The 22,977-nt window shown below is 37.2% G+C and overlaps 2 protein-coding genes and 1 long non-coding RNA gene across 4 annotated transcripts; all 3 read right to left on the reverse strand.

Annotated features, from left to right (window-relative positions):
* Positions 1-1,187: 1,187 nt before the first annotated feature.
* LOC109196079 (uncharacterized) lies at positions 1,188-6,634 on the reverse strand. Its single transcript, XR_002057544.2, has 5 exons — positions 5,575-6,634; positions 4,670-4,758; positions 3,613-3,783; positions 3,313-3,468; positions 1,188-1,544 (listed from the first exon to the last, which is right to left on the reverse strand). It is a non-coding gene; the product is annotated as an uncharacterized LOC109196079 (long non-coding RNA).
* Positions 6,635-9,056: 2,422 nt separating this feature from the next.
* LOC100697482 (cell division control protein 42 homolog) lies at positions 9,057-14,015 on the reverse strand. Of its 2 annotated transcripts, none has more exons than XM_003438943.5 (6): positions 13,697-14,015; positions 13,013-13,162; positions 12,860-12,932; positions 12,646-12,755; positions 11,021-11,218; positions 9,057-10,160 (listed from the first exon to the last, which is right to left on the reverse strand). In XM_003438943.5, exons 2-6 carry the CDS (start codon positions 13,115-13,117, stop codon positions 10,071-10,073), a joined length of 576 nt encoding a protein of 191 aa, XP_003438991.1. In that variant the 5' UTR covers positions 13,118-13,162; positions 13,697-14,015; the 3' UTR covers positions 9,057-10,070. The 2 variants fall into 2 exon arrangements, with proteins under 2 accessions (XP_003438991.1, XP_005448611.1); XM_005448554.4 differs by lacking the exon at positions 9,057-10,160 and adding an exon at positions 10,240-10,844 and having other exon boundaries at positions 13,697-14,013.
* A 5,803-nt stretch (positions 14,016-19,818) lies between these two features.
* Positions 19,819-21,792, reverse strand: LOC100697751 (CMRF35-like molecule 3). Its single transcript, XM_003438944.5, has 4 exons — positions 21,590-21,792; positions 21,124-21,492; positions 20,272-20,323; positions 19,819-20,119 (listed from the first exon to the last, which is right to left on the reverse strand). The coding sequence occupies exons 1-4, from the start codon at positions 21,624-21,626 to the stop codon at positions 20,017-20,019; spliced, it is 561 nt and encodes a 186-aa protein (XP_003438992.1). The 5' UTR covers positions 21,627-21,792; the 3' UTR covers positions 19,819-20,016.
* Between the last annotated feature and the right edge of the window lie 1,185 nt (positions 21,793-22,977).

Here is a 22,977-nt window from a genome sequence, read left to right on the forward strand (position 1 = left end):
TCGGACTCAGACCAAAGTCCGCCGAAGAAGTCCTCAGCAGCTACTACAGCACACGTCTGAATGTAGACGTAAGAGTCCATTAAAGTTAAAGTTAAAGCATTTAGAATATATTTAGATATATAAATTCAATTTATTTAGCAATCAGCAATTATTGTTTTTAATGTCACAATTCCAAACCTCCTCCTTTATCCGGGCTTGGGATCGGAAAAAGTGACCCGAAATAGGCACTTTGGCGGAGTTACTGTTTTTCTTTTTTTCTTTTTCTTTTTACGTTTTTAAGTTGTTTTAAACCTCACGATCTACAAAAAGTAACAGTAAGTTCAAACTTTAAAAGAAATGCAAAAAAAAAATACAAAAAATCTATTTCTCGAACTAAGTACTATGTAATTAGAAGTTTTTGTGTCATTACAGGTTTTTGAGGTTTAAATATTAAACATATGGCTCACCAGGCAGAGTTTATACTCATAAAGTTAAGTCTAAGATGAACTGATTATTGATATATGTTTGTGTATCAAATATGGTGTAGATTTTAAAAAGGTATTCTTGATGTTTTTCATTGTATTGTGTTATTGATTTAGGATTCTAACACGTTTCGACTGTGGCGGCAGTTATGAAATCCGGGTGGAGTTGCTGGATCAAAAGAAGAAGCTTATTGAGATCTTTTCTCCTGAGACTATTTACCGTGGCGCGGGACATGAAGAATGGAAACAGGTATGACAACAAAACGCTTGCATGAAAACCCAAGGACAACTTTTGTCTGACTGATTATTTGTTTTTCAGATTACCCATGTGCACTGTTAGACATTTTATTGTATTTTTACAGCAACTTACTGGCAACACTATTGCCAGTAAGTTACTGTAATTACTGATCTACAGTATCTTTACTGTTGTGATGTTTTACAGTTCAACCACTTTACTGTAAACATATATTACAGTATAACAGCTTTACTATAAATGTTGTTTGTGGTAATGCAGCTTTACTGTAAACGTGGTTTACAGTTAGAAAGACTTACCGTGATTTAGTTTTATAGTATCACTGTAGTGCAAATGTGGTTTATGGTATAACACTGTAATTGTGTACAGTATAATTTGTTTAGACTGTAATTGTGTTTTACAGCATATAAAATAATATTAACATTCATATTCAATATAAGAACATTTACAAAAAACAATATAATTCAATAAAGTAGTCTCAGAATAGTGAATTAAACCAACATTTATTGTTGATAATTTTTTTTAACAAGAAAAACATTTTTCGACTGAATAAAAACAATGTCAATAACCAAAATAAATAGAAGCGTACATGAAAACTACACAGTCCTTCACCTTTCTGTGTCTGATTTTTTTAAGGAAAACAGTTTTTCATTCCACTAAAAACAGGACAAACCCACGAGCATGAACATTAAATAAACTATTACACTTGTAAAACAAAAATCATTTACAAAATGTAATAATTATCAGTGGGTCCCAGGAAACAGAATGTGACATGGGATTTAGATTTCCGTTACCAGGATGGTCGGGTTCAGCGTAGTCTTCATCACCACCTGTCAAAGACACATCATCAATATTCATGTTTGCTCAGGTTATTCACTTGTTCACATCTGTCTGAGATCATTCATACTGTTGTATGGATGTGTGTACAGTATGTACAGTTAAGCCCATAATTATTCATACCCCTGGCAAATTTTGACTTAAAGTTACTTTTATTCAACTAGCAAGTTATTTTTTGACTGGAAATGACACAGGTGTCTCACAAAAGATAATAAGATGATGTACAACACGCATCATTGTGGAAAAAAATATTTCTCAGCTTTTATTTACATTTGAGCAAAAAGTATCATGTCCAGAATTATTCATACCCTTTACAAACTGTCACAGTCTCTGGGAAAATCCAAAGTTCCATACCATTCCAAATAGTCAAAGCTGTTCTAAAGCATCCTAATTACCCTGATTAATTGGAAATAGCTGTTTTGATCAACTCAACAGGTGAAAAACAGCAGCTCTCTGCAGGTGGTCTGTGGACATTCATGGCTAAGACAAAGGAACTCAGTGAGGACCTGCAGCTGTGCATTGTGGCTGCTCACAAGTGAGGAATGGGCTACAAGGCCATATCCAAATGTTTTCAAGTTCCAGTGGCTACAGTGCAAAGTATTATTAAAAAATACAAGATGTTCCGCACTGTGGAAAATCTCAGAGGACGTTGTCGGAAGCCAAAAGTGAAACCTGTGCTGGCCAGGAGAATAGTGAGAGAGGTGAAAAAGAATCCAAGGATCACCACCAAGGCCATTCTGGTGAATCTGGGCTCTGCTGGTGGCAATGTCTCAAGGCAGACAGTCCAACGGACACTGTTGGGTTCCACGGATGCAGACCAAGGAAAACGCCACTTCTCCAGGCACTTCTAAGGCATGCAAAAGCTCATTTGGCCTTTGCAAATGCTCATCTGGACAAAGAAGAAGGTTTCTGGTCTTCAGTGTTATGGTCAGATGAAACAAAAATTGAATTATTTGGTCACAATGATGTTGCCTTCATTTGGCATAAAAATGGAGAAGCCTTCAACCCAAAGAACACCATCCCCACTGTCAAACATGGTGGTGGGAACCTAATGCTTTGGGGGTGTTTTTTAGCCAATGGACCATGGAACCTAATCACAGTAAACAGCACCATGAAAAAAGAGCAATACATGAAGATTCTCAACAACAACAACAGGCAGTCTGCAGAAAAACTTGGCCTCTGGAACCAGTGGACATTTCAGCACGACAATGACCCAAAACATACAGCAAACATGGTGAAGAAATGGTTAGCAGACAACAACATTAACGTTTTGCAGTGGCCTAGCCAGAGTCCTGACTTGAATCCAATTGAGAATGTGTGGAGGGAGCTAAAGATCAGGGTGATGGCAAGAAGACCCTCCAACCTGAAAGATTTGGAGCTCATTGCTAAAGATGAATGGGCAAAAATGCCTGTGGACACATGCAAAAAGCTGGTCTGCAATTATAGGAAGCGTTTGATTGCTGTAATAGCCAATAAAGGCTTTTCTATTGATTATTGAGAAGGGTATGAATAATTCTGGACATGATACTTTTTGCTAAAATATAAATAAAACCTGAGAAATATTTTTTCCACAATGATGCCTCTTGTACATCGTCTTATTATCTTTGGGGAGACACCTGTGTCATTTCTGCTCAAAAAAGAACTAGCTTGTTGAACAAAAGTAACTTTAAGTCAAAATTTGGCAGGGGTATGAATAATTATGGGCTTAACTGTATATAATTATCAGCTATGTAAAAGATATTATCCTCTCTGTATTCTTACCTAGTTGGAAGTCCTCCAGAGAGCCGCTGGAGGAAGGTGGTGATCCGAGGGCTGATGCTTGTAACCTTCCTCTTTACGACACGACCTGTCTTGCGGCTTGTACCAAGTTTTGCAGGGCATTTTGTTCCCATGTCTGGATTGATCCTCACAAAGAACCTTTTAACGGAAAAAAGGCTGCTTTAATTTCAAAATTAAAACATACATTACAGCAATCTCCAATATGTTTCTGCAACTGTAGTCAAGCTATCACATATATTTCATTCTTAAATGGTGTAAGCTTTAATGGTTTAAAGTATTTACCTCTGTATCATCTCCAGTGTGATGGACGCTGACTCCTGATACTCAAGGTTGAAAACGTAGTATGACGCAAAGAAGACAGCAAAGGTGCTGCCAAAGTCATGCATCTGCTCAGGCTCAATACCTTGCCCTCCAAACTGATCATCCAGCGGCTTGCAGACATGAAATTATTCCCTAAAAACAGACAAGAGTCCAATAAGACAATGTGCTCACCCTTACAAATAAGGTTTCCACAAGAATGCTGGATAGCAGGCCTCACACTGTACAAAAATAGAATCCACACGGTTTGCTGCTATTTCTCTTATTATTTATTATGTAATGAAAATTATGATCAATTACAGGAAAAAACTGCCTAATGTTTTGGCATTTTGGGCTGTGCTGAAATGTTAGGCTGTTTTTTCCTGTTGGTCATTGTGTATAATAAATAATAAGAGAAACAGCAGCAAACTGTGTGTATTCTATTTTTATACAATATAAAACAGACAAACCCCTGTTAATTAGCTGTGTGCTGATGTTTCTTCATATGATAACAAAATTGTCTTAATTCTGAACTACAAACACCACAAAATTTACACCTGTACATGGCTGCATGTGTGTGAATTTGACTTAACTTTTAATTTGCAAAGAGCATGGCAACAACACAACAGTGACTGAAAAACATCTCAATATATTATCTGTTTGTTCTATTATTAAAGAAGGGATCTACATTGCTTGGGTTGTATCAAAAAATGTGAAAAAGTTAAAAGAAAAACTATCTATAGATCAATGTTATTAACTTAAACCATGCAGACCCTGAAACACTGGAGGAAAAATTTTGGAGGGTCTGTCAAGCTGACGTTAAACCCCTTAACAATGGCACTGCAACTAACTGCGACTAATTTACAGACCACTACACTGTCTTGCTTTTTAAATGGAACCTATGAAACAATAAACCACAGTTGAGATTAGAGCAGGCTAACCTGCATGAGAAACTTCAAAACTGGGTTAGATTGTTTTAGCAGTCTTTAAATTTCCAAAAAAATGTTGTCTACCTTTATTCTCACTAAATATGTCTTTTTACCTGCTGTTTTGTCTTGTCTCTCAAAGAACTGAGGCTACATCACACTGTCAGCGCGGCCAGCAAGGGCAGGAGGACAGCAATGCACCACACTGGGCGGGAAAAGACAGAGAGACAATTGTTAATTTAATGTTGCATTTATTTAACAATAATAAAGAAAGAAAAAAAAAAAAAAAAACACACAACCCATCTTTTCCAGAATAATTCAACTAATTGCTCTTTTGACCAACCTAACAGAGACGTTACATGGTTTTCCTATGAAAAAGACCCTGGAAGACGTTGTATTAAAGGAAAAAAAACATGCTCCCCTTCCCACTTATAAAATAATAAATATTAAACTTAGGTTGGAGTTCCTCGGGCCACCAACCTAATGTTATATTAACTTTTTAATGTTGTGTACTGCAGCTCACACAAAATTAAATAAAGCAGGCTAACCTACATGAGCAAGCTCAAAACTGGATAAGATTGTTTTAGCAGTCTCTAAATTTCCAAAAAAAAGTTGTCTTTCTTTATTCTCATTAAATGTGTATTTTTACCTGCTGCTTTGTCTTGTCTTTCAAAGAGCTGAAGCCAAATGTGCCACTGTTAGCGTAGCCAGCTTCTCAATAGTCATAGAACAGAAGCGCAGGAGGACAATGCACCACACTCGGCGGGAAAAAGACAAAGACTGTGTTGCGCCTGTGTTCCTCGCCCCTCCCCGTGGAAAATATATATCTAAATATATATTTAAATAAGAAAAGAAAAAAACACACACAACCTATTTTTTCCAGAATAATTCAGCTAATGTGCTATTTCGACCAAGCTAACACTGAGTTTAAGCCCCCGCTCCCCCCCACACACACAAAAAATATATATGCTCTTAAAAATTAATAAACGAGTATGTTAGGTAGGAGAGTCCTTTGCATTACCTTATGGCGTCCTGTTTGCAGTTTCCACACAGAGGTCCAACAATAACGAGGTGCAAAATCTTTTGTCCTCTCGAGCATATCCTAACGAAGAGCTAACAAAGTTGGCCTGTCTTTCCTCTCCTGTCAATCACTGGATCACAGGTCATGTCAGTCAGGATATGGAGTGGTGGTTGGTAGAGGTAGGTAGGTGGGCGGGGCCAGCATGCATTCAGTGTGTGTTTCACTAAGTTGGGTTGACTAGTTCCCAGAAGAGTTCTGTACATGTTGCACGTTCAGTAAATGAGCAATTCAGTTACTGCTCCACTGAGAAGCCTCCGCCAAATTATTACAATATTCTCCACTGACTGAAGTTCGCCTTTCTGCGTCTTTTTTAAATAACTTTATTCACTACTTGTCACAAGTACAAAATTACACAAAAACAGACAGCAGCAACAGCCTAAGTGAAATCCAACAACAGAATAGTGGCAAGTAAAAAAATTAACAAAAGGAAGTGTGAATCTTGTTCAGGGTTAATCAGAGATAAGTGATGGAGATGCAACAATGTGAATTCTGCTTTTTTTTATTTGTACTTAACCTTATAGTCTTTACATAGGAATGGAAGTCAATTAAGAAAACACAGAATTTTGGGAGAGATTTGGAGAACCTTGCTTTATAAAATTTCCCTACAAGGAGACCTTACACACAGGCAAGTCCCCTAAAAAGTCAAAACCATAATACTTTCACTGGTATCATACTGACAAATGGCATAGGTTGGAGGAAAATCTGGAAATGGTTAGCAGTGAAAGAGTTAAAATGTAATGCACTATTGCAACCAACCACTGAAAGAGTAAAAATACACAAACAGTATGATGAACCATTCAAACCACATAATACAGTAGCACTACTGCTAATGTGTTAACGGTAGGTATAACTACTACCGCAATTTTAAAAAATACAGTAAGTTACTGTAAATAACCTTAATATACCCATAATGCATAGCAAATTACAGTAATTAACTGTAGAAATGTTTTCAAGTAAGTTACTGGGCATTTTGTGGTATTTTACTGTGAAAAATACAGCAAAGGTTAACAGTGTGTTTCATAAATATGGACCAGGAGTGAGATACATTCGATTTACCCATGGAGGGAAGAATTTAAGGTGGTGGAAAGGACATTTCGGAATTCACATTACTGGCAGCTCTGTTGAGTTATTTCCAACACTGGACACATAGACTACATATTTAGTCGGTGTGATTCATTTAACGTGTGCTTACTAACTTTCTCTGAAATTATACTAATCATGTTTAACTTATTTAACCTGCTTTTAATTTAGATGTTTTTGCATCTTAAACCCACAAAATGGATATAACACTTTTTTGACTATATTGACATATGATATTATATTGACAGTTAGCATCATATTTTGACAGTTTGCCTACAATTGCACATTATCTTCTTACATCTTACTTATCATCCATTCGCGTTTCTGGAGATGTGATTAATGTATGTGCACAAGGTTTGGAATAGAAAGGTTTGTATATGTGTGTGTATATCATCATGAGACCTTTTGGTGCAATGAGAAGCATGACTTAATGTAGATCTGAAAGCTATTACATGTATACCCTGGTTTGAGAAAGTGTTTGCCCCTTCCTGATTGAGCATGAACCACCTTTTTAAGGTTGTGTCACAATCGAATTGAAATCCGTACTTTAACTAGGCCACTCCAAAGTGTTCATTTCGTTGTTGTTGTTGTTTTTTTAAGCCATTCTGAGGTGAACTTGCTGGCGTATTTTGGATCATTGTCCTGCTGCAGAACCCAAGTGTGCTTTAGGTTGAGGTCATGAATGGATGGCAGGAGATTCTCCTTCAGGATGTTTTGGTAAATTCATGGTTCCATGGTTACCACACCAAGCCTTCCAGGTCCTGAGGCAGCTAAACAGCCCCAGACCATTAAACTACCACCACTGTATTTTCTTGTTGTTTTTCCATTGTGATTTCTTGATGTTTCTTATGGAAATGCTGTATTACCTTTATGCCAGATGTAATGGGACGCTTGAAATTTTCAGGCATTTATGAAAACATCTACTAATTCAGACACAAGCACATCAGTTTAATTGAACTAGGAACAATTACTTCCACTGAGTGATTGGTTTGCTTTAGACTGTCTACACAGTTATTGGGGACAAAACCTGTCCTTCTGGCTTTATATGAGGTTTCTGTCAGATAATATGCAAATATGATTTGTATACGATTTATGTTTCTATTCCATTGCACATATGAGATGACTGAGTATCCAGTGATTTAACCCTTTCATGTATAGTGGTCACTACAGCTATTCAAAGGCTGTTTTCTTGTATTTATGTCAGTGTTGATGGTATACTTGCACATAAACCACTGCATTGGACACTGATGTGTCACTCCATACCCTGCCACCCACTGGTCGTTTAATGTTGCTATAGCTGTATGACATGTTTCATTGTAATTATTGTTATTTAACCCGGTCATGCATGAATTATGACAACCTCAATCAGGATTTTTTTCTTAAATATTTTATTCATCTTTTCATGCCTAAAGATGAATAAAAATACTTAAGTAAAAATGATGAGGTTGATGATGATTGAGGTTGTCCTAATTCATGCATGAAAGGGTTAATGTGTACCTTGACTTGCTTGTCTGGAAGGCAGCGTGTGACTTAGTTTACATTATTGCTACAGCTCTAAACCAAACCTATGCATTTGCCTTAAAGATACCTGCCTTTCTTACTTTCCATTTTGTAGTGTGAGAACTGGAAATGATAATGTGAGCTTAAATGTTAACACATTAAACCATATACTGTATAGCTGTTCACCAAAGTGTATTGTTGTGCTTTACAGTTACTTTGTGCCATGTCTTTTATTCCCCCACCAGTGCACATGTGTAAATCTAAACAGGCTTGCAGAAAACATTTGAAACATTCTTCATGTAATGTAGCCACAGTGACTACAAACTCCACAATGAGGGATATTTACTATAAAATCTCTAACATCACCATATTTTTGTGCTGAGGTTGGTTAAATACCAAAGAGCTATTGCAATTCCTGAAAAAAAACTACAGCTTTGCTCTCAGGCTTTTCGAAGGTTGTATCTGACCTTTCCTTCATTTACTTTAAAACTAGGGTGAGAACATATTTGTAGTTGCATGAAGGCGTCAGTGGGTGATCTCATTATTTGAGGCAATAATGCCAGAATAAGTGATAGTTTGGTACCAGGATAACACAAAAGCCAGAACCTGACCTCTCGGATTGCGAGGGTTTATCTGAATTCTATTGTAATACTTTAAAAGTGTTATTTGGCTCACCAGCAATAGAATTATGTTTGCATTGACCTGTAATGCCTTATTGATAATACAAATTTGTATTGAAAATGACTGAATAATCTGTTTTGATGTCTTTGGTATTTCAAATGTATGTATGTGACTATAGGCAGGTTCTCAAGTTTAAACCATCTAATAACATGACAACATGAAATTTTCAAAGTAGGATTTAATAATAATAATACTGCTTTATTGTGAAGCTTTGTTACAAACAAAAATACATTCCCAACTTTATTGTGAAATTGAATAAAAATAAGAGCGAAATATATTCTGGTTAATGTGATTTCAGCGAAGGTTCTTTCAGTCTTTCATCAGTGACATACAAATTTTCAGTCAATAAGTTATGAGTTACTTTCACTACATTTACAAATTAAATGCAAGCCCACAATCTAGGAATGGATAGTCAAAGGCAATAATTATCAGTTAAGTCATTTAATCACTTCCACAGGATCTCAACCTGTTAACGGTGCCGCAGTTTACAATATAGGTCACTGGCCAAGCATTAGGAGTAGTTATACTTCCACAAAGTTTAAATTTACCATCTGTTGATGATCATTGAGGACATACATTGTCTCCTTGATACTTGTCAGAAAAAGCACATGACTGGGATATAGTTGTACTCAAACTCATAGTAACAGTGAAATAGATTTTCCACTTTTATCAGACCGAAGGTAAAACCATACCCTAGAAGTTCCATATTTCTTTAGGTTTCTTACATTTACCTTAAGACTATGTTGAGAAGATTAAGTGGAGCTTTCCCTAAACAAGCGTTTGGAAAACATTTTATAACTTTAAGGGACTTTATTAAAGCTCTATTTTATAGGACTCTTGAAACAGGAGCGCTATAAAAATGTCTTTGCATAATCACTTCTTTTGCAAGAAAACCTCTGCAAAGATAATGTGGCCAAACCAAAACATTGCTTCCAAGTGTTCCTTAGAATTTCCTTAAGTGTCAGCATTCAGTGTTCACATTGTGTACAAAATTTCAATGGCATCAAATTATGACAAAGTGTATCAGTCTTACACAAAATATGTTTTAAGGTTAAGTATGTGAGAAGGGTAATATTTAAAAATATCTCAACTTATAGTGGAATGTGCTTGTGCAGAAAACCTCTTCAGTACTGTTAACCTAGATTTGGAAACTGGTGTGAAGACTGCGACGAAACTTAGAGCAGAACACATTTACGTCTTTTCTTAGGTTCAGGTGGCTCCAGGGCAGCCAGTATTGCCTCATCAAACACATTCTTTAATCCTTTCTGTGGAAACAAGACATTTATATTCAAAACAGAGCCATTTTCTGGAAATATGTGAGCGCAAAAGAAAGCTGAGTAAAAATGGAGCAGGGCAATCAAAATTTTCATTTATTGAAATAACATTATACAAGTCTCTCCTCGTGATCAAGTTGTCTTAAAGACAAAAGCCTGTGAAAATTTTGATGCTGCAGTAGAAAAAAAAAGAAAGAAGAGATATTACTGTCAAAGACAGTAGCACTGATGCTTAAATAGGGTACAATGGATGAGCTCAATGCTGATATAAGGGAATGTTTGCTTAAAAATAACAACAAAAAACCCCAACAAAAACAAAAACAAACCCCCACCCCCCAAAGACATGTCAGGTTACACAGACTTGTCCGCAAGGTGAAGAACTAAAGATTGGCACCATCGTCATTAGGCAGCATGGACAATTATCGAGATTAGTTGAAAAGAAAGCACAGATGAAACAAAGGAAAAGGTTAATGGGTACAGAAGTTTAAAGTTTGAAACAGCATGGGGGTTATTTTAGTAACAGACATTTGTTTACAATGAATGAGCAGCACATGATCGAGAGGCAAAGCAAGATTCGAGAAGACATCAGAACAAGCAGCATTTTCTCTTTCTCTGAGTTTCGGGGGGCTCTAAAGCAGCTAGGATAGCCTCATCAAATACGTTCTTCAATCCCCGCTACAGCAAGAGGAAAAGGAGGAAGAAAGACAGGTACACAGTGTTAGATGGGCGTTTTTAGGTAAGTGGTGTTAGCAAAACATAAAGCAAAGCAATTCCACCCATGTTAAGAGATTGCATTCAGAAACATGCTTGTTAGAGCAGCTTTTAGTGTATTGTGTAATGAGAGATCTTACCTGTGTTAGAGCAGAGCACTCAACATATTTGACTGCCTTAAGGTCACGAGCCAGCTTTTCTGCTGTCTCAGGAGTGATTGGCTTTTGTTTGTTCTTGGCTAACTTCTCCACTGTAGACGGATCATCACGCAGGTCGATCTGAGTGCCTACCAACAGAAACGGGGTCTTGGGACAGTGGTGAGTTATCTCAGGAACCCACTGGTGGAGAAAACAAAAACTCATCAAAAACAGGGATTTACAGATTATTTCACATGACTGACAGAAAATGCACTGCATTTTCATAAACTTTTCTATTATTGGAGGACCACAGAGAAAAATAAACCCACAAACTAACCAGATATTTCTAAAATTCTAAAATTAAAATAGGCACTTTCAAATTCTCCATTATTTTCACAAGGGGTCGTCACATTTTAATTTGGTCCACATTTTTACTTGGCATAGATTTTACACCTGCTGTTAAACTCCCATTTATCCAGGCTTAGAATCAGCGGTAGGAGTACAGTAGTTTTAGATTCCCTAAGGCTGGGTTTTGTGTTTTCAGAAGAGAATGTGTTAACCAAACCATATTATCTTAATTTTTACATAACATGTATGGCTGAATTACATACCAAAATAGATTGTAAAAGATTTTAAAAAAAAATACAGTCTTGAAACCCCAGCACAATATTATAACCTAGTTCACTGACAGGAAAAAAAGAAAGAACATGTGAAACAGAGAGAGAGAAAAACAAAAACAAAACATGCATACATTATGTATATATTTGCATATTTCACATTTCATTAAAATTAGTGCGTGTGAGTGAGCTGCACGAGTATCAACGTGATGTGAGGTTATGTGGAAATGTGAGACTCTATTCAGTCCAAATTGATATTAGCTACAGGACAGTGTTAGGTAAAAAAAAAAAAAAAAAAAAAAAATCACAATAATAAAACTAGAACCATCACTACTATTACTAAACTATGCTCGTCATAACCTTGGACACCACGGATGGCTCCGGATGATCCTCATTAGAAGTACCCATGGCGGATGAGAAAGGATCAATAATGGCCAGGGTCCAGCAGTGTTTCTGCTCTGTGTGCAATAAATTTTTCTTTTATCTTTAAAGTTATTGCATATTGTTTACAATTCTACTTATCTAGACCAGTTAAAGTTGTTTTAGGCCGCATAACATCCTATGGAGGGAGGTCACTACATGAGGGGAAGAGGTATTGGTCTAATCCATATCAGTGACTTGGCATTTCTCCCAACAAAACCTGTTCCTAAGTGATCAAAGTATAAATTATCCAGCGACTGAGAAGAGAAAGAAAGAGAGAAAGAAAGAAAGAAATGGGACGGAGCAGCAAGAGTTGTCTGGTTCTCAAAACAAACAAAAAACAAAACAAACCCCCCCCAACCTCTTATTTGGACCATTATCTGTGGTAATCTGATCTGCTTTTAGAGTGAGGCAACACACACAATAACAACCTTTTTTCCTTCATTGTTTAAGTAACTTAACTCAATAAAAAAACTGTGTCTTCATTATCACTATTTCATGTTCTTTATTATTTTGACCATTTTGGAATTTCTCAGGGCACGTAGGTTCAAGAACAAAAACAAAGTCTGTATTTAGAATAAAATCATGTACCTTTTCTTTAACATTCTCAAATGAGGAAGGTGAAACAACTGAGAAACACACTAAGAAGACATCAGTCTGCGGGTAGCTTAGAGGTCGTAACCGGTCATAATCCTCCTGACCTAAGGAGAGACCACACACATACACATAAATAAATAATTTGCCAAGAGACAGCCTAAATAAAACTAACACATTTAACTAAAAGTGGAACTAAAATGAATTGTACCTGCTGTGTCAAATAAGCCAAGGGTGTATGGTTCACCCCCAATCATTACAGTTACTGCATAGTTGTCAAACACCTGTGATAGAATAAGTCGCATGTCAGAATATTTTGAATGCACATTGAAGTGAAAACATTTTTTTTTTGTGGAAAACTTACTGTTGGTACATATTCTGAGGGGAATTTATTAGTGGTGTATGAAATCAACAGACAGGTTTTTCCCACTGCTCCATCACCCACCACCACACACTTGATAGTCTGCATCTCTGTGCTTTCTGAAGCTGCTGGCAATCACGTTTATCACGTTACCTGCAAGGAGGAGGTGATAACTGACGAAGGTTAGGCCAATATTCAATATTTTAGACACCTAGAGACAATGTTAAGTTATCCAAATGTTCTGTCGTATCCACTGCGAATAACTTCTTAATGAGACGATGGGACCCAAGTGGAACAGCGGAGTTTTCTAGAATTAAACAGCTAAGAGTCACACCCAGCTATCAACAACATTGTCTGAAGGCTAACGTTAGCTAATGACTTGCTTACTCATTTAATTACCTTCCTACGTTTAGTGTATGTAAACAAGTTCTTAGATTAGTCACAAAATGTGGCGATAACTACTTAAATAATTACTGGCAACTGAATCATGTTTGCGCATCATTTAGCAAACTCTGCTAACGCAATGCTAACTTGTTAGCTAGTTTAGCAGCCAGTCGGATAACGTAAGGGTGTAAACAAACGCTCCGTTAGTTTCTATGAGGTCAATATAGGAAAGCGTAGTTCACAAACAAAATCAGACGACTGCACAACTTCACAAAATGCCAGTTACATTTTTTAGCTACGTACCCGTGTCCCTCTTGTGTCTCTGCTAGCTAACGTTAGCAGTCTGTTTCGCCGGGCGTTGGCACCAGCGAGCAACAACTTGGTACAGCCAGTCTGCGAGTAGCGACTTCCACTACGACTTTCAAGCGAGACGGAATAATCCCGGACAACAGTTTCAAAGTAAAACATTTACATGTTGCTACAAACTCCATTCATTGTAAAAGCTAGTTCTCTAAACCTGAAAGTAAAATTTTTATTCTAAGGCGTTTTCTTTGTATATAAGTTCAATATCATGCACGAAGTCTTAGGCATGACGCTTCAAACGTTCCTTTCTGTGCTTTTACACTGAAACGTGACTTCCTCTCACGTTGTTGAGTGTCTTGACACGAGATTAAGCGCGAGGTTCATGCTGCAGAAGTTATGATGTCATCTTCTTAAATTCCTCTCACCTTGTATCCCCTCCTGGAGGTAAACACGACACAGTATCCGAATGACTTCATAAGATTTACCATGCGATTGTGATATGCGTATGAACAAGAAGATTATTATATTTAATTAGCATCGATTTTGCTAGGAAAATTGGAAATCAGAGCAGTGATTTATTGAAATTTCTTGAAACATACATGAAAATACAGAAATAATGGCAAAACAGAGGTTCTGCAACAGCAGTGAGCTTGAAAGTCAATATTTGATATGTCCACCTTTATTCTTCAACACAGCATCAACTCTTTAAGGCAAGCATTCTTACAGTTTCTTTAACCAGCCTTCATGAATAGTTTTCTAGGCTTGTTGAAGGACATTTAAAGCTCTTCTTTGGATATCAGAATATCAGAATATCAGAATCGTGTTTATTGGCCAAGTATATGTGCAGACAAATACAAGGAATTTGGTTCCGGTAGATGGTGGCTATCAAGCACAGCAATGTAAAACACACACACACACACACACACACACACACACACACACACACACGTCTATATATACATTACACATGCATACACATACATACACAAAGCTGTGTAAACCAACTATAAATAACTAAACTTATGTACATAAAATACAGAAATGAAATGAGGTGGAATGAATACTACAAAATGTACATAAGGTGCAGTTGCAGTCTGGCAGTGGGGAGCAGTGTGACAGGTCAACTGTTTAGAAGGGAGATGGCGAGGGGAAAGAAACTGTTCCTGTGTCGGGTGGTCCTGGTCTGCAGGCTTCTGTACCGTCTGCCAGAGGGCAGCAGATCAAAAAGTCTGTGTCCAGGGTGTGAGGGGTCTGTGATGATTTTCCCTGCCCGTTTCCTGGTTCTTGAGAGGTACAGATCCTGGATGGAGGGCAGGGGGGCGCCGATGATCCTTTCTGCTGCCCGTACAGTCCGCTGCAGTCTGCTCCTGTCCTGTTTAGTGGCTGCACCATACCAGACTGTGATGGAGGAGCACAGGACAGACTCAATGACTGCAGTGTAGAACTGGGTCAGCAGCTCCTGTGGAAGACTGTACTTCCCCAGTTGTCTCAGGAAGTACATCCTCTGCTGGGTCTTTTTGAGGATGGAGTTGATGTTGGTCTCCCACTTCAGGTCCTGGGAGATGGTGGTACCCAGGAACTTGAAGATCTTCACAGTCGACACAGGGCTGTCTGACATGATGAGGGGGGGCAGAGTTGGGGGATGTCTCCTGAAGTCCACTGTCATCTCTACAGTTTTAAGAGTGTTCAGCTCCAGATTGTGCTGACTATTGGCTGCTTTTTGTTGGCTGTAGCCAATCAGAGGTTTTGGTGCCCAGTTCTTGTGCAGTTCGTTAGACCTCAGCCTTTTTTTCGAGTTTCCCTTCCACAAGAATGACTCCTTGACACAAACTCTTTCACTGAGAACATTTCGGATGAGGCTGAAAATCCAGATGCATTTCTCAGGTCCTGTACCAAGTCTTTGCAATGTTTTTTTTTCTTTTTTCTCATTTTCGTAATAACAGTGTCTGAGAAAAATAATCTCAGATACTGTTCATCTGCTGTTGATTTTTTGTTTTGTTTTTAAGATACAGTTAACAAATTTGCCAAGTTAAAATTTTATGCCTTTTAAAATGAATCATCTTAAAGCAAAGATATTTGAATAAATTACTTACTTACCAGGCTACTGGTAAGTAAGTAATTTATTTTAGTTACTAGTAACTAAGTATCTAGCAATACAACCTAAAATTGGTTCTTTGCTATGTTGTCTGCTATGTGCAGAGGTGGGAAAAGTACAGATACTAGTGTTAACAGTACTCCAGTATGAGCTGAACTGCTGATTATGTCACTTAAAAGATGTTACCGCCTTTATGCTCGCTCATCTTATGCTGAATTACTGCAGCTGCAGTTTATAGGATGTAGTGCCAAAAATTATATAAATAAAAACACCATCCCCCTTTAACCCCGGACTATGGCACACACAGATTTTTGTATCTTTCATCTCTTTTTATGCCGCATCTCCTGGTGACTAATACGCAAACATAACTGCCTTTCACGTGTTACTGTTCAGGCTCAAATCAGTTTGAAGTAGGGCTGCCACAAACGATTATTTTGATAGTCGACTAGTCACCGATTATTTTTGCGATTAGTCGACTAATGAGATCATGCATCCGTTGGACGTAAAACGTACATCTTATTGCACCAGCATGCATCTGCTCTTATATAACTATCATTAGCTTACAGCTTTAAGTGTTTAAGGTATGTGCCAAGTAAAAATAAAGACAAGATGATAGTTTATTAAATTTTAATGACATTTGCAGATTGTTTCGGTGGAGTTTAATAAACTCAGCTGTCTGCTCCTTGCTATCTAAAATATAACGGGACCCCGGAGTATATTCTCAAGCATCTCACACCTCTGATAATCAGTTGTCTGCTTGACGTTTATTTAGCTGCTGTGTAAAACCTATAACTTTAATCTCCGCCAAACCGATTTACTCAGGAACAAATAAAATACTAAAAAAAAGCCAAACAATAACATTTGTAAGTTATCTAAGTGACTCATATACGTTTAACCTGAGTAGCGAAAGACCGCGGTGGGTTTGAAAACGATTTGCCGGGAGTCCGGTGTTCTCACGGGCGCTAGTGAGCCTTGCCCCCGGCTAGCTATCGAGCTAGTGGGTAACAGACGTCTCTGAAGACGTCGGAGCGCTTTTGAAAATATGTGGTGTCTTGATAAACTGAGCAGATATTTGCGGTTTACACAGCTACATTCTCGCCTGAAAACATGTTAAATATGTTAAAGTTATTTTGTGACCCAGAAAGAATAATAAGAGTAATATTAAAACTAACTAGCTGCCGCCATTGTTGGAAACTGAGCTGGGCTGCGCTATGAATTCTGGGACGGAGCTACTCCTCCTTCTTCTTCTTCTTCGGGGTTTAACGGCAGCTGGCATCCTTGTACATGCAGTGCTGCCATCTTCTGTTTCAGTCCGTTATTACACTCTTAAATCCTACTACTTATTCCTGCGTCTTTTGTGATCTTACAAAGCTTCAAACGACGCGTCGACTATTAAATCAGTCGTCGACGATTTTGATAGTCGACGTAATCGTGATTAGTCGACTAATCGTGGCAGCCCTAGTTTGAAGGCTTGCAGTGTTGTAAAATAATAACTCCCCTCAAATGTGTTAAACCAAAAGTAATGAGTTTGCTTTGAAAATGTAAAGAGTATAAAGTACAGATATTTGTTTAAAATGTAGGGAGTAAAAGTAAAAAGTTGTTAGTAAAATCAATACTCAAGTAATGTATAGATACTTGAAAATTCAACTTAAGTACAATAACAAAGTGTTTGTACTTTTTTGCTTCACACCTTTGGTTATGTGTAGACTCAACACTGGTTCATCCCTTGAGTTCAAAGCCTTTTTTATTCTTGAATGAGCCATATGTCAGTGTTTAAGTGGCTTATCAAACAAAAAAAAGGATTCCTCTGAAAATATGTGAAACAAAACATCTAATTTCTAAATTGGAACTTTGAAAGACCCTTGGAAAGCCTGGCTTTTGCTATTGCTTAAGACTTTAAGCAATAGCACAGAATTTTAAAAAATTAGGAGAAGGCGGGTCCTTGGAAACAGAATAAAATGAAACAAGGGGTGGCTGAAAACGTTTGTACAGTACTCTAGATGTGTTGCAATAAACCACTAATTCTCAAACTGTGGTACACGTACCACTGGTGGTATGTGGGCTCCCTCTAGTGGTATGTGGGAAGTCTCCCAAAAAAGTTAAAGATTAAATAATATACCATGTTCTGATTGAGGGATTTCTGAAAAATTAAAATGTACAGTTCTGCTATCACTTCCGACATAAATGAAGACAGAAAACGAACGTATAACGTATATAATATGTGCTACGTGGTGGCTTGCTACACAGCTGTAGTTAGCATAATATAAACACAGTGAAGCTCCAGGATGAATGCTAACTTTTTTCCACTGGATAAAGTTAACGCGAGGGTTCCCGATGGTTAGGGACAAATGCAATCACATGGCAGGATGCTGTAAATGGACCAAACTTCAGTCAGGAGAACAACTGAGATTATCGAACCACAATACGAGGTTAGTTATTAATATATTGCTGCATGGGCTGGGCTGTAGTTACATCGTAAGGTTTTAAAAACTGAGCTTTAAAATGAACAGTGGTGATAAAAACTGAGAGAGGCCGACAGTGATCACTAACTTTATGACGTGATGACGTCATCACTTAAAGACCGGATATCCCACCTGCTGTGAATGTTTTAATGCAGTACAGTTGTTATTATTATCACTTGTCACATCCTGTTTATGACAATTAAAATAAATAACATCCATATAAGAAATAAAATTGTCTCATGTAAACTGTATATGATGTTAAATAGGCCTATACTACTGTACTTTAATGTGGGTCATAAGGGTGGTACTTTAAGAGCCATATTTTTTATAAGGTGGTACTCATTATGAAAGTTTGAGAACCACTGCATTAAACAATTTCTTAATGTATTTCTTGTCTCGAAACTGTACTCACATTCCCACATGCGCACTGAAATAGCTATTGGGTCTGGGTTATACCTCCTAGAAGACTAAAAAGAAATGTTTCACCTAAACCTTATAGTCCGTTTTTACACATGAAGGGAATGGTGTTTTTTTTCTCTCATGACAGAAATTATTTTACACAAACAGCTGGAATAGCACAGGTGTGAATAATGATATTAATAAGGCAGCTTTAGTGCTATGGTGCTGATATTTTGAATACTGACTTACTTTTACATTGGCATAGCTACTGGAACACGTGTTATGTTACGACATTACCTGATATCTGCAGTTAAAAAGGTTTCAGAGATGTTGTTGTCCACCCCCACCTGCACGAGGGACAGAAAATCAAAGGCAACACATATTGCAGCACAGTGAGAGAATAAATGATTCAATGCCTCTGAGATAAACTGAACATTATATTTTTCTATAAAATAAGATTAAATGCAGGGTTATTGAATTAGATTGTATAGGGGTGTAATGGCAAGGAACAACAGTCATAGATGTTCAACGTCTTACAGCCATAACTACCAGGGTAATCAAATCTGCTTGACAAGGATCACTAATCATCACTGCTTTTCTTTGTGTGCATAATATGCAAAAATTTTGAGGACTTTCAGTGTAATCCACTTTTGATTATCACTTTAACAAGTTTACATAAATTAACTTGGATAGTAACTCTACATTTCAGCTCCAGGTAACCTATTAGACTATTATGTATTACTGAGGGCAAGAAGCAAAAGTCAAGCAAGCGTGAAACTATATTATTGGAATCCTTAAATAAATTTAGAGAGATCCTAATGATCCAACCAACTTATTGTGAGTGTTTTGACTTTTAGAAGGAGCTCCTCACAATAGTTCACTCTGTGTTTGCATATGAAGAGATTTTTATTCCACATAGTTTTCAGATCTCTGGAGTGCAATATTGACAGAAATCTTAGATATCAGAGATTCATCGCAAAGAGAATAACAATCACCGTGTCCGCCCATATGAGATCTGCAAATAAATTAAGTGAAAGCCAAGGGCCCTCTAGGATTTGGGGCTGTTAATTTTAAGCTGATAGGATATTCAATAGTTGAGCCTAAAGTTATCTTAGGCACTGACATTAAAATGAATGACATTTAAATCATTTAAATACTTAGAAAAAACAAAAGAGTCTGAAAGCCTCTTTTTCATTTGGTTTATTTTCAGCTCAGGTCACACATTGAATGGACATCCATTGGAAGAATAGTTTTAGTAGGATTATGTTTATACCAATTTACCCATGTTTCTTTTTTAAAATTATGACAGTGTAAGACTTTAATTCATCAATGTATAAGTTCTGAGGGTAAAATGGTTGTCATAGTCATATTTTCCTTGCAGTCTTTATTCTCCATGCAGCGATATGTGTTGATGCCAAACAACACAGCATTAAAATAAAGAGAATCCAACGTAGAGTCACCCACGAACTAGATTAAAAAAACAACAACAACAACATTATATGTACTACTATCTGTTACTATTTTTGTACAAGATAGTTGATTTTTCTAATGTTTACTACTACATGTTTAAAGTTGATGATGGTATAGCAAACAGTATAATATCCTTAGACTCTTCTTACCTTTTTTCATCTTGAATTGGAGTAATTTGTGTGCTGGTGGTTGGGGTTGTCACTGTGGATAAGAAGACTTTGCATTAAAAGTCAGTAAATGATATTCATGATATTAATACTGACTTTCCCCTTATAACTGCATTACAAAGCAGTTCAGAGCGTTATCAGGTGTTTTCAACAGATGTTGAGAACAAGAAACAATCTGATATCTAATAATAACATAATATCTTATAATCTAATGGAAATAATGAGAAATAAAAATTTAATTTGAAAGTGGAAAAAATCAAATATTAGAAATGACCATTTATACAATATAGTGTTTTTTAAAGTTTAATCATCTTTTATATACAAGTTTCTGTCATTTTCTGCTCCATACTATCTACTAGATGACAAGCAGTGTAATTTAAAAGGTGTTCTCAGACTCATATGCTTATAGTTAGAAGCACTTATAAAAGAAAATCAAAGGTACAACTTGTGGTTGGGTTATATTTCACTGTGGTAGAGCAACATTAAAAAAAACAACACAATTATGATCAGTCTTTGATTAAGATATTGATGAATTGTCAGTGTCTCAGATGAAACAACCACAAATGGTCATTTAGATTTGAAAATTATAAGAATCTTTCTCAGAAACTTAATCAGTCGTTCAGATCACAAACAACATGATTGTGAGGCAAACAATGTGTTGTTTAACTAGTTTAGCCGAAAGGTTCAGACAACACTCGAGCTGCCCTTTCTAGAGTAGTAATAGATTACATTTACAACTTTTAAGTTTGGTGATTATTCTGTGCAATCAAAGAAAGAAACTACTGAATCAGCAATAGCACATCTGATGATAAAGTGTCTTAAGCTGAAGTTTACCTGCTTGGGAGACGAGGAGGCTGACACCAGTAAAGATATTTCTTCCAGAAGTCGCGATGACACACCAGTACTTATCTTCGTCACTTTGTCTGATAGATGTCATAGTTACACTGAACACTCCTGCTTCCTTATCATCAGCAATGAAGGTTCTGTTGTTAAAACGCTTCTTTGGTGTCTTTACCACTATCCTGCAAAACTCATATATCTTTCCTTTGCACCAGTACTTTGTGTTTTCTTTGTACTGAAGGTCATACTGACAAGGCACCGTTACAGACCCTCTGTTTGTTGCTTTTACCACCTCTGGAGCTGAAAGCAGAAGTGATTCCGCTGCATGCTGTATTATCCACAACAACAAACAGAAAGCTGGACCTGCAAAATCCCAAACCATTTAACATCAGATGTTAATCGGATAACTGCAGTTGAAGAAAAAAATGGCAAGGCAAGGCTAGTACTTTTGACAGATTACCATTAAATAGGCAGACAAATGTTCCAGATGTCCTCATGGTCGTTATGAAAAGTTAAAGGGTGAGAAAAGACCAGCTATGGAACTTCTCCTTTGGTCTTGCGCAGTAATGTCATTCTGTGTCATACTCTCTTATTGCTCAAAATACCACAGACAAATGACAGGAAATTCTTGAATCACGATAAACAAGGACAGGACTAGGCAACAACAGGCAACAACGCAAAAGAAAGAATGTTTGAATGAAGGGCAAGTTTTCATCTGCATTAGTCCCTTAAATGGAAGGGTCACTGAAAAAAAGTCAGGGTTGATTAAAGTAATCACCTTCATCCTTTAATAAATTTTTTTATCCTGCTGGAATTCTTAAGATGCTTTTTAGTGTGCCCATACCCAATATGTATGAGAGTTTAAGCAATGTGAGTGTCTATGTTGTGGAATAAAACTGAGGTACAGGGGGGCAGGAGGGGACAAAGGAGGAATGCCTCCCCTGCACCTCAGTGATGTACCTGTACCTCAAGGCCCTGCATGTGTGATGGTGGGATGGTGTGGGAGGAGGGATTCAATTGAGGATGGGGAGGAAAGGTTGTTAATCCCATACTGTATAATTAATCTGTCAAATGGAATAAAGTCTGTTCCTTCAAATATATGTTTCAAGTATTTAATTCCTTTACAACTCCAATCTGGGAAGTTAATCATATTATTGTTCTGTAGTATGTCAGGGTTGTTCCAAATGGGTGTAGGTTTGGATGTGATTAATGAAGACTCAGTCATTTTTAGAAACACCCATTATGCTGTCAGAGAGGAGCTGATATTGATACTAAGCATATATGTCGTTTGATGTTTGAACTAATGAATTGTAGGTCAGAAATCTCTATATTATTGCATAGTGCCTGTTCTACGTCTAGCTCGGGCTCATCTAAGAGGGTATGTTTTAACCATCCTGAGATGACTTGTAGCCTGTTGGCTAAGAAGTACTGTTTAAGTTAGGCAGATCTAATCCTCCTTTATCCTTGGTCCTTTGTAGAGTTTTTAAGCTGATACGCGGGGTTTATCTATCCAAAGTAATTTAAAAATAGAAGATTCCAGAGATCTAAATCAGTCTGGTGGTGGTTTACTTGGGATCATTGAGAAAAAATAATTGATTCTTGGCAAGACCATCATTATCATTAAAGCAACCCTTCCCATCTGTTATATGGGTAGCGATTTCCATCTAGCCAGATCATTTTATGCCCTTAATATCTATTTCCTCCCGATTTGCTGCTCCTAGTGGTTCGATTAAAAACTGCAAACAGTGAAGGGTAGAGTGGGTGTCCCTGCCTTGTGCCTCTCTGGTGACAGAAGCTGGAGGATGTTTGGTCAATTGTCCTGATACATGCTGTTGGAGAATTATATAA

The sequence above is a fragment of the Oreochromis niloticus genome, linkage group LG20 (assembly GCF_001858045.2).
Source record: "Oreochromis niloticus isolate F11D_XX linkage group LG20, O_niloticus_UMD_NMBU, whole genome shotgun sequence".
Taxonomy (NCBI): domain Eukaryota; kingdom Metazoa; phylum Chordata; class Actinopteri; order Cichliformes; family Cichlidae; genus Oreochromis; species Oreochromis niloticus.